This window comes from Rhea pennata, chromosome 33, assembly GCF_028389875.1.
Source record: "Rhea pennata isolate bPtePen1 chromosome 33, bPtePen1.pri, whole genome shotgun sequence".
Lineage (NCBI taxonomy): Eukaryota > Metazoa > Chordata > Aves > Rheiformes > Rheidae > Rhea > Rhea pennata.
This window is the reverse complement of record NC_084695.1, coordinates 348310-359361: the sequence shown is the minus strand read 5'-3', so window position 1 is coordinate 359361 and position 11052 is coordinate 348310. Positions and strand designations below refer to the sequence as shown.

The 11052-nt window shown below is 71.7% G+C and overlaps 1 protein-coding gene across 1 annotated transcript; it reads right to left on the bottom strand.

Annotated features, from left to right (window-relative positions):
* Positions 1-2475: 2475 nt before the first annotated feature.
* On the bottom strand, positions 2476-10372 carry LOC134152734 (intercellular adhesion molecule 5-like). Its single transcript, XM_062598329.1, has 13 exons — positions 9907-10372; positions 8478-8750; positions 8081-8398; positions 7304-7570; positions 6939-7217; positions 6524-6833; positions 5722-6174; positions 5265-5272; positions 5113-5217; positions 4028-4312; positions 3587-3865; positions 3252-3494; positions 2476-2964 (listed from the first exon to the last, which is right to left on the bottom strand). Exons 1-13 carry the CDS (start codon positions 9956-9958, stop codon positions 2741-2743), a joined length of 3096 nt encoding a protein of 1031 aa, XP_062454313.1. The 5' UTR covers positions 9959-10372; the 3' UTR covers positions 2476-2740.
* Between the last annotated feature and the right edge of the window lie 680 nt (positions 10373-11052).

Here is an 11052-nt window from a genome sequence, read left to right as displayed (position 1 = left end):
GGGATTCATGGATGGGATCCGGGAATGGGGCCTGGGGATCGGATTCAAGGATGGAGTTCAGGGATGGGGTTCACAGCAGGTTTGGGGGATGGAGTCCAGGGAAGGGGCTCAAGTTTACGGGGTGTCCCAGCCCCATCCCCGGGAGTCCCTGTCCCACCTCCGAGGGGTCCCAGCGTCACCCCAGCTCCTGCCCTGTTCCCAGGGGGTCCCAGCCCCATCCCAGGTCCTGCCCCACTCCCCGGGTGTCCCAGCCCCACCCCGGGTCCTGCCCCACCCCGGTCTGTCCCAGCCCCATCCCGGGTCCTGTCCCAACCCCGAGGGGTCCCAGCCCCATCCCGGGTCCTGCCCCACTCCCAGGGGGTCCCAGCCCCATTCCGGGTCCTGCCCCACCCCCGGGCGGTCCCAGCCCTCTGCACTGTCCCCCTCCCCCCGCCGAGGGGCCCCGGTGTCCGAGGGGTCCGCCCCCCTCCCCCCCGCAGGTGCTGCCGCTTTAGCCCGGGCGGTGCCGGTGCCGGTTCGGCGGGCCGGGCTCATGGCGGAGCAGCTCTTCCTCGAGGGGCAACTGCCGGACTTCTCGCTGCTCCAGCGGCTGCTTTGCCTCGAGCCCGAGCTCGAGCCCTGCGTGTCGCTGCTGCCGCCGCCCCCCCGCAGCCCCGGGGGCGCCGCCGCCGCCAGGTGCCACCGGGGGCGCCGGGACCGGGGGAGCCAGGGAGAACCGGAGCCGGGACCGGGGCAGCCAGAGCCAGGGGGTGCCGGGACCGGGGGAGCCAGAGCCGGGGGGTACCCGGACCGGGAGGAACCGGCACTGCAGCGGGGCCGGGACTAGGGCAGCTGGAGGAGCTGGGACCGGCACTTGGGGGGGGAGTAACCCGGCAGCTCCAGGTGGGACCAGGGCATGAGGGAGACCCAGGAGCACCGGGACCGAGGGGGCTGTGGGGTATCAGTGGTGACTGGAACCGGGGTAGCATGGCCGGCTGGGACTGCAGGAGCTGGCACGGGGGGGGGGGGAGGAATTGGGGTGGCTGAAGGGAACTGGGAGCACTGGCAATGGGGGATCCAGCCGGGGTGGGACCAGGGTCACTGGCACTAGGAGAACTGGGGAGGTGCTAGGGCTGACCCGGCCAGGGGACCTGGGCTACCAGCACCGGGGGGGGGGGCGCTGGAACGACCCGATTCCCTGACAGCCGGGCTCAGCGGGGCTGCGGAGCCGCCGCCGGGACCCTCGGCCCCCGCCGGGCTCGGCCTCACCTTTCTGCAGGAGTCGGCGCGGCTGCTGGAGCCCCCCGGACCGGCCGGCAGCCCCGGACCAGCCGGCAGCCCCGGACCGGCCGGACCCGCCGGCCCCGACGCCCTGAGCCTCATCAGCCTCCAGTGCCGGCACCTGGCCGGCGGCCCAGGGCACCGGCGGCCCCGCAAGCAGGCGGCCCCGCAGCGGGGGGCTGAACCCCACGACCCTGCTTTCCGGGGGGTGACGGTGCGCCTGCACCTGCGCCTCTGTCCCCGCAGCCCCGACGGCTACCGGCTCCTCGTCACCGCCCGCCACGGCAGGTACCGGGCCCCAGGCGCCACGGGAAAAGCCCCGGCTGCACTGCCGGGCTCCGGCGTCCCGGCAAAGCTCAGTTAATCCTACCGATCCGCAGCGAGGCCGTCTGGAAACGGAGCCAGGAGGGCAGCGCCGGCGGTGCCTTCGCCAGGGAGCTCGGGGCAGCCAGCAGCTCCGAGGAGGACTCGGCGCGAGGGGCGAGTAAGGACGGGGACGGGGATGGGACGGGGTGGCCGGAGCCCCGCAGGGTCCCGCTCGGCTCGGCGGGAGAGGCGGATTTGCAGGTTTCCACCTCCGCAGGGAGCCGGCGCTGCGCCTCCTGCAAGACGCGGCGGACGCCGCTGTGGCGGATCGCCGAGGCCGGGACGCGGCTCTGCAACGCCTGCGGCATCCGGTGAGCCTGGCGGCGCGTGGGAGCGGCGCCCTCGGTGCCGCGGGGCCTCGCCGCCCTGACGCCTTCCCGCCCCGTTCCCGCAGGTACAAGAAGTACCGGCTGCGGTGCCGGCGCTGCTGGAATATTCCCCGGAGGAGCGGGAAGCCTCGCTCGCGCTGCTCCAGCTGCGGGGAGCCGCTGCGGGCGCCGGGAGCCCAGCCGCGGGGCGGGAGCGGGTGACGCCGGCGGGGCGGGATGCCGCCGTGCAGCGCCCCGGCTCCACTTCCCTGTGCACGAGGCGCCGGGATCGCGGCACCACGGGAAGGGGTGAATGAACCGGAGGGCGGGGAGAAGCTCCCCGGTGCTTCCCGGGGGATGGGAAAAGGCCACGCTGCAGCGACCGGTGTCTCCGGGCCAGACCTGTGGCCGGAGCCCCCGCTGGCCTCCCCCATCCCCACCTGCTCCCTGCTCCCATCTCCCAGCACCTTTCCCGCTCCCCAACCAGCTCCCGCCCTTCCCACCATGGAGCAGACACCGAGCGAGGGGCTTCCCGGCACAGGCGCTTTGTTGCTGGCTGCGTGCGGCTCGGCACTGTCCCGGTATCGTCTGATCCCCTCCGGCTGCTGGAGCGGGAGGCGCCGGCCGGAGCGATGCCGGGATGGCATCCCACGCGCGGGAGGCCTCCGTCGCCCTGGTGCTTTGCTCCACGTGGTCCCACGGGGAGCAGGGCTGTAGCCGGGGCCCCTCAGGCCCTTCCCATCCCGAGTCCTTTCCCACCCCTGTGGGGCACTGCTGGGGGGCGGCCCAGGTAACGCTGCCCCCTGCTAGGGCTGGGCCGCCGGTGCCAATCCGTTGGGAGCGGCTGCCTTCACCTCCGGCGAGCGCCCGGCCATGGGCTGCATCTCCAGCTGTCGCTGCTTCTCCTGCAGCTTGTACTGCCGGATCTTCTTCTTGCGGTAGTAGATGCCATAGCTGGCCCCGGCGAGGCCCACGGCGGCCAGCGCGGCCAGGGTCAGCAGTACAGCCAGCAGCACGGGGGGGTCGTGGTCTGCAGGAGAAGGGGGGAAGTCAGGGGAGCTGCCTGGTGCATCCTGCCCCATTGCATCCTGCCTGGTGCCTCTGGCCCCATTGCATCCCTCCTGCATTCTGCCTTGACACATCCTGCCCCTGTCCATCCCACCTGCATCCCATCCTGGCGTATCCTGCCTGTGTCTCACTTTGCTGCATCCCACCCTGGCACATCCATCATTGCATCCCACCCTGATGCATCCTGCCACATTTCCCCCCCCCCCCCCCCAGCCCCGGCACATCCCGCCGGGCTCCAGCAGCACTCACACTCCACCAGCACCTCCACCACGCGCTCGACGTCGCCCAGCCTGTTGGTAGCCCAGCAGCGGTAGGTGCCGGCGTGGGATCGCGCCGCCGGCTGTGGCTCCCCCACGGGGAAGGGCCGCCCCTGCCGGGCGCACTCCACGCGGGGCGGCGGGTTGCCGCGGGCCGAGCAGCACAGCACCGCCTCCTGCCCCTCGGTCCAGCTCTGCCGTGGGGGGCAGCCCGCCTCGTCCATGCGCGGCCCGTCTGCAGGCGGAAAAGGGGAAGGGGGGGGGGACGTCAGCACTCCCGGGGCAAACCAAGAGCTGCCCGGGCCCAGGCGTCCGGGCCCCACTCACAGGAGATGCTGAGCGTGGCCGGGGCCGAGCTCTTCCGCAGCGTCTGGTTGCCCACGGCCAACTCGGCTTCGCAGACGAACTCCAGCCCGTCGTCTTCCTCGCGAGCCATCAGCTCCAGGCGGACGCGTCCCTCCGTCCCGGACTCCTGCACCCCGCGGCTGCTGCGGAGCCACAGCTGCAGCCCCGGGGGCTGGCTGGGCGCCGCGGAGCACTCGACGGCCACCGACTCATGCAGGGAGGCGTTGGGCTCGAGGACGGCCAGCCGCGGGTCCGGGAAGCCTGCGGTGGGCGGCAGCGCCGTCGTCCCGGCTCCCAGGCGCTGCGTCCTGCCGGCTGCAGCTCCCGTCCCGATTCCCAGGTGCTGCATCCCGCCACCACCCTTGGCCCCCTATCCCGGCTCCCGCGCTGGCGCTGCACCCTGGGATTGGCGCCGGCACTCACGGTACGCTGCCAGGGCGAGGGCGGCCGTCTTCCTCTGGCCAAAGCAGGTGAAGTAGCAGAGGAGCTGGACGTGGGGCTCGGTGATGTTGTGCAGCTGCACCGCCAGCCAGCCGGGGCCCTGGCGCTGGTGGCCCTTGGCCAGCGAGGTCTCCAGGCCGCCATCCGCTGCCGCAGGCGGGCACGTGGTGGAGCAGTTGATCAGGGCGTCCTCGCCGTAGGGCACTGCCGACGGCCCCGCCACTGCCACCGTGAAGGAGCTGCCGGCGGCTCCTGGCGCCGTGCGGCCTGCGGGGAGGCGTCAGGGCGTGGGGTTGGGGGTGCACAGCAAGGCATGGCATGGCACGGCATGGCATGGCATAGTGCGGCACGGCACGGTAAGGATCCGACAGAACTGGCCTGGTGTATCCCAGCGGAGCCAGGCTGGGACACGTGGCATGGACCTGATAGAGCTGGGCTGGGATATGCAACATGGACCCAATGGAGCTGGGCTGGGATATGTGGCACGGTCCTGATGGAGCGGGCTGGGATATGCAGCACAGTCCTGATGGAGCAGGCTGGGATATGTTTCACCATCCCAATGGATGGAGTGGGCCAAGGTGCATGGCTTAGACCCGATGGAGCTGGGCTGGGATATGTGGCACAGTCCCGATGGAGCAGGCTGGGGTGCACGGCACATCCCTGCAAGCAGAGCTGGGGCACACGGCATGGACCTGTCAGAGCCGGGCTGTGGCCCACAGCACACGCCGACGGCTGCGTCGGGAGGCATGGCCTGTCCCGAGGAGCCAGGCTGGGACACACGGCACGTCCCAATGGAGCTGGCTCAGTGTGCGCGGCACGTCCCCAGGGAGCTGAGCTGCAGCGCATGGCCCTATCCCAGGGGAGCTGAGCTGGGGTGCGTGGAAAGATCCTGCAGAGCCAGGACGGGGAGCACAGCCTCGACCCGACGGAGCTGAGCTGGGACACATGGTGCATCCCCGGGGAGCTGGGCCAGGCCGTGTGGCACGGATCCCAGCGGACCTGCAGCACGCAGCCCTGACCTGACGGATCCGAGACAGGCGTGCCAGCCTGTCGGATCCGGCACTCACCGAACAAGGCCAGGAGCATCGCGGTGAGGGGCAGGGCCGCACAGCCACGCCGGGGCATCGCCGCGCCAGGGCGGGAAGTGACACCGGGAGCGGGAGCAGGGCCGGCTCAGGGCATCCCGCACCTCCCGGCTCCGGCACGGTTCTGGCCTCACTCCCCCAGCTGCGCCAGCAGGCAAATGGCGCCGGGGCCGCCAGGAAGGAAGCGGGGTTGGCAGCGGCCCCAACCCCGGCTCTGGCGCGCATGCTCGGCGCGGGCACCCGCCGGCTCTGGGGATCCCCCAGCACACGACCTCTCGCCAGCTCCGGGGATCCCACTGGCCTCGACCGCGATGCAGCTCTGTGCCACGGCCAGAGCAGTGTCCAAACTCTCTCCCAGGCAGGACGCAGCTGCAGCCCCCTGGGATCCATCCCCAAATCCCCATCCTGGGAGCAGCCCAGTTACGAAAGCCTCTCGGGTGGGAAAACTCATGGAGGGGTGTTTAATGGGCAGTGGGATTCGCTGCCACTGACACAGGGAAGTGCGGAGACCTCGGACACCTCCGCCGAGGAACAGAGTCCGACCTTAGCACCCAGAAGCGCCGCTGGCGCCAAGTCCGTGCACGGGATCACCGGGGCCCCGACGCGGGGCGACGCCAGCGCCCGGCCATCACCCGCCGCTGCCGGCCACGTCCCCGGCCCCGCCGGCACCGGCCGTCTGTAGTGTTTGCTTCCAGTCTCGCCCGGGGCGGCTGCGGGAACGCCAGTCCCGCGGGATGTCCCTGGCGCGCGCCGGAGCCTCGTCCGAATGTCACCCTGTCACCGCAGAGGGGGCACCGGCCCCTCCGGCGGCTCCGTTCCGCTAGGGCTGGGCCGCCAGCGCCGACCCGTTGGAAGCGGCTGCCTTCGCCGCCGGCGGGCGCCCGGCCATGGGCTGCATCTCCAGCTGCCGCTGCTTCTCCTGCAGCTTGTACTGCCGGATCTTCTTCTTGCGGTAGTAGATGCCGTAGCTGGCCCCGGCGAGGCCCACGGCGGCCAGCGCGGCCAGGGTCAGCAGTACAGCCAGCAGCACGGGGGGGTCGTGGTCTGCAGGAGAAGGGGGGAAGTCAGGGGAGCTGCCCAGTGCCTCTGGCCCCATTGCATCCCGCCCTGGTGCATCCTGCCCCATTGCATCCTGCCCTGGTGCATCCTGCCCTGGCACACGGGCTCTGATGCACCCTGCCCCAGTGCATCCCATGCACATCCTGCCATGGTGCATCCCGCCCCACTGCATCCCACCCGGCACATCACAGCTGCATCCCGCCTCAGTGCATCCACCTGCATCCTGCCTGAATCCCTCCCTGCTGAATCCTGGCCACGTCACCTTGGCGCATCCCACCCCAGTTTATCCCGCCCCAGCGCATCCCACTCACAGCACCCAACCCCAGTACATCACATCTTGGGGCATCCTGCCCCGGCGCATCCCGCTCTGGAGCATCCCACTGGGCTCCGGCAGCACTCACACTCCACCAGCACCTCCACCACGCGCTCGACGTCGCCCAGCCTGTTGGTAGCCCAGCAGCGGTAGGTGCCGGCGTGGGATCGCGCCGCCGGCTGCGGCTCCCCCACGGGGAAGGGCCGCCCCTGCCGGGCGCACTCCACGCGGGGCGGCGGGTTGCCGCGGGCCGAGCAGCGCAGCGCCGCCTCCTGCCCCTCGGTCCAGCTCTGCCGTGGGGGGCAGCCCGCCTCGTCCATGCGCGGCCCGTCTGCAGGCGGAAAAGGGGAAGGGGGGGGGGCGTCAGCACTCAGTTAGCCGCGCCATGGGACGCTGGGTCCCTTGCAGAGCGGGGGGCCGGGGGGGGGGTGCTCACAGGCCACGGCGAGCCGGACAGACTTGCTGGCCTTGGGGGCCTTGCCGGTGCCGGGCAGTACGGCCTCGCAGGTGAGCTCCAGCCCGTCGTCCTCCTCGCGGGCCGTCCGCACCCAGCGCAGCGGCGAGGGGCTCCAGTGTGTCAGCGGGTGGCCGGCGCCGGGCTGCAGCCGCAGTCGCAGCTGGGGCGAGTGCCCAGTGGGCAGCTCGCACTGCACCACCACCTCCTCGCCCGCCGACACGCTGGTCATGTTCACGTCCAGCTGCGGGGCCGGGAAACCTGCGGGAAACGGGGATCGGTGCTGCGAGGAGCCCGCGATGCCCGACGGGAGCAGCAGCGGAGCAGGGCCGTGCCCGGACACTCACTGTGGACGTGGACCGTGGCCTGTGCCTTGCGCTCCTTGGGCCCCACGTGCCCGGTGCAGAGCAGCTTGGAGGCTCCCTGCCGTGGCACGGTGAGCTCGGCCACGGCGCGGTGCCCGTCCTCCGAGACGGAGGCTGGCAGCGGCCGTCCGTCCAGGGAAAGCGCGAAGTGCACCTCCGGGAAGAAGGAGCGGATGGTGCAGGTGACGTTGGCCGTCTCGTTGACTTCCAGGTGGATTTCGGGTTCCAGCTCAGGGTCTGCCGGGAAATCTGGAGCCAGGGAGGAAGGTCCCAGGGTGAGACAGCCGGGAGCCAGGGTGGGAGCTGGGGGACGTGGGATGTTGGGGGACGCGGGATGCCGGGAGCTGCCGTGGGAGCCAGGGAATGCAAGACACCAGGGGACACGGGCTGTTGAAGGACGACAGGGGACGTGGGATGCTGGGGGATGAGGAATGTCAGGAGCTGCTGTGGGACACCAGGGACGCAGGACACAGGATGCCGGAAGCTGGGTGCTGAGGGATGTGGGATGCCAGGAGCTGCAGCAGGAGCCAGGGGCTGCGGGATGCTGGGGGACGTGGGATGCTGGGAGCCACTATGGGAACTGGGGGATGCAGGAGCCCAGGGAACGTGGGACACTGGATGCTGGGAGCTGCAGCAGGACGCTGGGGGATGCTGATGCCAGGGAATATGAGACGCTGGGGGATGCTGCAGGATGCCGGGGGATACGGGATGCTGGGGAATGTTGCAGGATGCCAGGGAGCCCGGGCAGCTGGCACTCACCGTAGACGGACAGTGGCACGGGGACAGCAGTGCTGCTCATGTGGAGCTTGTGGGGCTCCAGGTTGAGCTGCGCCCGGCAGGTGATGTTCTGCCCATGGTGCCAGCGCTGTGCCGTGATCTTGTGGGTCACCAGCACCTGCTGGGGGCTGGGGCGGGTGTCATGCTCAAAGGTCTGGGTGTGTAGTGTCTCGGCGCCCTGGCCCAGGGTGACGGTGAGGTTCCTGACCGGAGCCACCGAGGGTACGCTGCACGTCACGTTGTGGCTCTTGCCCTCCTCCAGCCACTGCTCCAGCTCCAGCTGCGGCTGCTCCGGGGCGCCTGCGGGAGAGCAACCAGAAGGGGATGGCATCCCGGGACGGCGGCCGTGCTCCCTCGCCCCAGCCGCCGCCGGCCTTACGGTAGGCGACGAGTTCGACCGACACGGTCTTCCGCACGCTGGCACACTTGTAGAAGCAGAGGACTCTGGAGTGCCACTCGGTGACGTTGCTGAGCTCCACCGAGGTCTGGCCGGGGCCGAACTGGACGTTGTGCTTGCGGATGGAGGTCTCCAGGTCACCCACGGTGTTGGAGTCCGGGCACGTGGTCTTGCAGGTGAGGCGGATGGAGCCACCGTACTCCACCACCGGCGCCGCCGGCTCGATGGACACCTCGAAGGAGGCGTGTGGCCGCCCTGCAGGGTGAGGGGACGGGCTGGGGACGGGCGGCCGCTTCCAGCTCTCGCCTCTGCCCGCGCCGGTGGCGAGGAGGAGCTGCCGCGGGGCTGCAGGAAGGGCAGCCGCCGGCGGCTGGATTGCGGCTGGATTGCAGCCAGAAATCCCCACTGCTCCGGAGGGGACGGCGCTCCAGAGAGTGGGACGGGATCCCCCCCCGCGGCGGTGGCAGCTGTCCCCAGCTGCCGGCTGCCAGAGCCCCCGCTCCTGCCTTGCCCTTTCCGGGAAAGCAGGCGGATTCTGCAGCAAGGGGCAGCTGGGAAGGGGGGGACCCAGAGCTGCCGGCCCCGGAGGAAGCCCCGGCCGCACGCTGGCCCCAATTTGGCAGAGGAGGGGGATCCCTGAGGGCGGCAGCGCAGTTCCTCTCCTGCCGGCTGGGGAAAAGCCCTGCCCTTTTCCCAGAATAGGCGCCCTCAGGAAAAGGCACGATTGCTCCGGGTGGCTGGAATCCACAGGGTTTCGCAAGGCTGCCTGCACATCCCGGCGGCGCCGGAGCGGCTCAGCCCCCGGCTCCCGCCGAGCCCCGCGGAGCCGGCACCTCGCGTCTCCCGGGAATCGGGGCGCCGGGAGCCGGATCTGAACGACGCCCCAGGCGCCACGGCCTCGCCCGGGTGCTCGCCAGCGGGAAGCCCCTGTAGTCCCAGAGGGAAAGTCCTGCCCGTGTCCCGGTTTGGCTCGGCACGGCTTGGCACGGCTCGGGAGGGCATGGCACAGCCCAGGATGGCTCAGCACGGCCAGGGATGGCTTGGTTCGGGATGGCTCGGCACGGCAGCCCAGCAGGAGGGCGCAGAGCCCCAGGCACAGCCGGACGCCCAGAGCAACAGCCGGAGCAACACCCGGACAGTGACGCACCCCCAGTGACAGCGACGCTGTCGCAGCGACGTGCTCGAACCCAGTGACCCAGGGCCAGGGGCGCAGAACCGCAGACGCTCTCCTCTCTGGTCCCCCCACCCCGCGCACCCCGGGGCCAAGAGGGGGACCCGCGGGGGCGGGGGGGCACTGGGTGCCGCGGTCGCCTGCGCTCGCTGCCACGGCCCCCGGGTCCCCCCGCCCCGCCCCGTGTACCCTGTGTCCCACGACCCCCCGTGTCCCCCCGAATCCCCCACGTCCCCTCACCCGCAAGGGCGCACAGGGCGCACAGGACCAGCAGCAGCGCGGAGGGGCGCATGGCACCGGCACCGGCTCCACTCAAATCCGATCGGTCTGGTTCGGCTCCTCCCGGTTCGGCTCGGCCCCGCCCGGTTCGGTTCAGCCCAGCTCCGGCTCCGGTTCTGGCTCCGGCTCCGGCTCCGTTCAACTCAGCGCGGCTCCTCCCGGCTCGGAGCGACTCGGCTCAGCCTGGCCCCGCTCGGAAAGGTCCAGTTCGGTTCCGCTCGGTTCGGTCCCGCCCGGTTCAGCTTAGCTCGGCTCGGTTCAGTGCGGCTCGATTCGGTCCCGCTCGGCTCGGCTCGGCTCGGTTCGGTGCGGCGTGGTTCGATCCCACTCGGTTCGGCGCGGCGCGGCGCGGCGCGGCTCGGTCCCGTTCAGCCCCGCTCGTCCCGGCTCGCCCCGTGCGGGCGGCGGCGGCGCTTTATGAGCTCGGCGCGGCCCCGCCGCCCCCGGGGAATTCCGGCCGCGCCGCGGGGACTTCGCCGCGGCCTTCCCCAGCCCCCCCCCGCTCCGGCCCCGCTCGGCCCGGCCCCTCCGGCCCCCCTCCGCCCCCGAAGCGCAGCCCCCACACGCAGCAAGCAGCGGGCTGCCTTGGCCGGGGGGTGCCCCTGACCCGGCCGTGGGGCTGCCCCACTGGCCCCCCCAGCCGTGGGGTTGCCCCACTGCCCCCCCCACCGGCCATGGGGCTGCCCCACTGCCCCCTGGCCACTGGGCAGACCCCTGCCATCCTGCCCCACCACCCATAGGTCCCCCCTGCCCCATGGACGGGTGCAGCCCCTCTGCCCCCCCTACAACCTGCCCCACTGCCCTCCTCTGCGAGGATGAGGCAGCCCCACTGCCCACCAGCTATGGGGCAGCCCCACAGTGGGGTCTGGCCCTGATCCAGCACAGGACCCCCCTCCCCGGGAATGGGATGGCTCCTCAGCAAGGTCTGGGACCCCCCGGGGACGGGGCAGCCCCATGGTGGAGTATGGGACCCCCGGAGATAGGGCGGCCCCACGGCAGTGTCCTTCTTGGGGGCCGAGCTGGCAGCCCCCATCCCGCGGCACGTGCTCGCGGGGACGTGAGCAGCCCGAGGAATGCGGGGGCTCGTTGACTTCATCCGAAGGCGGC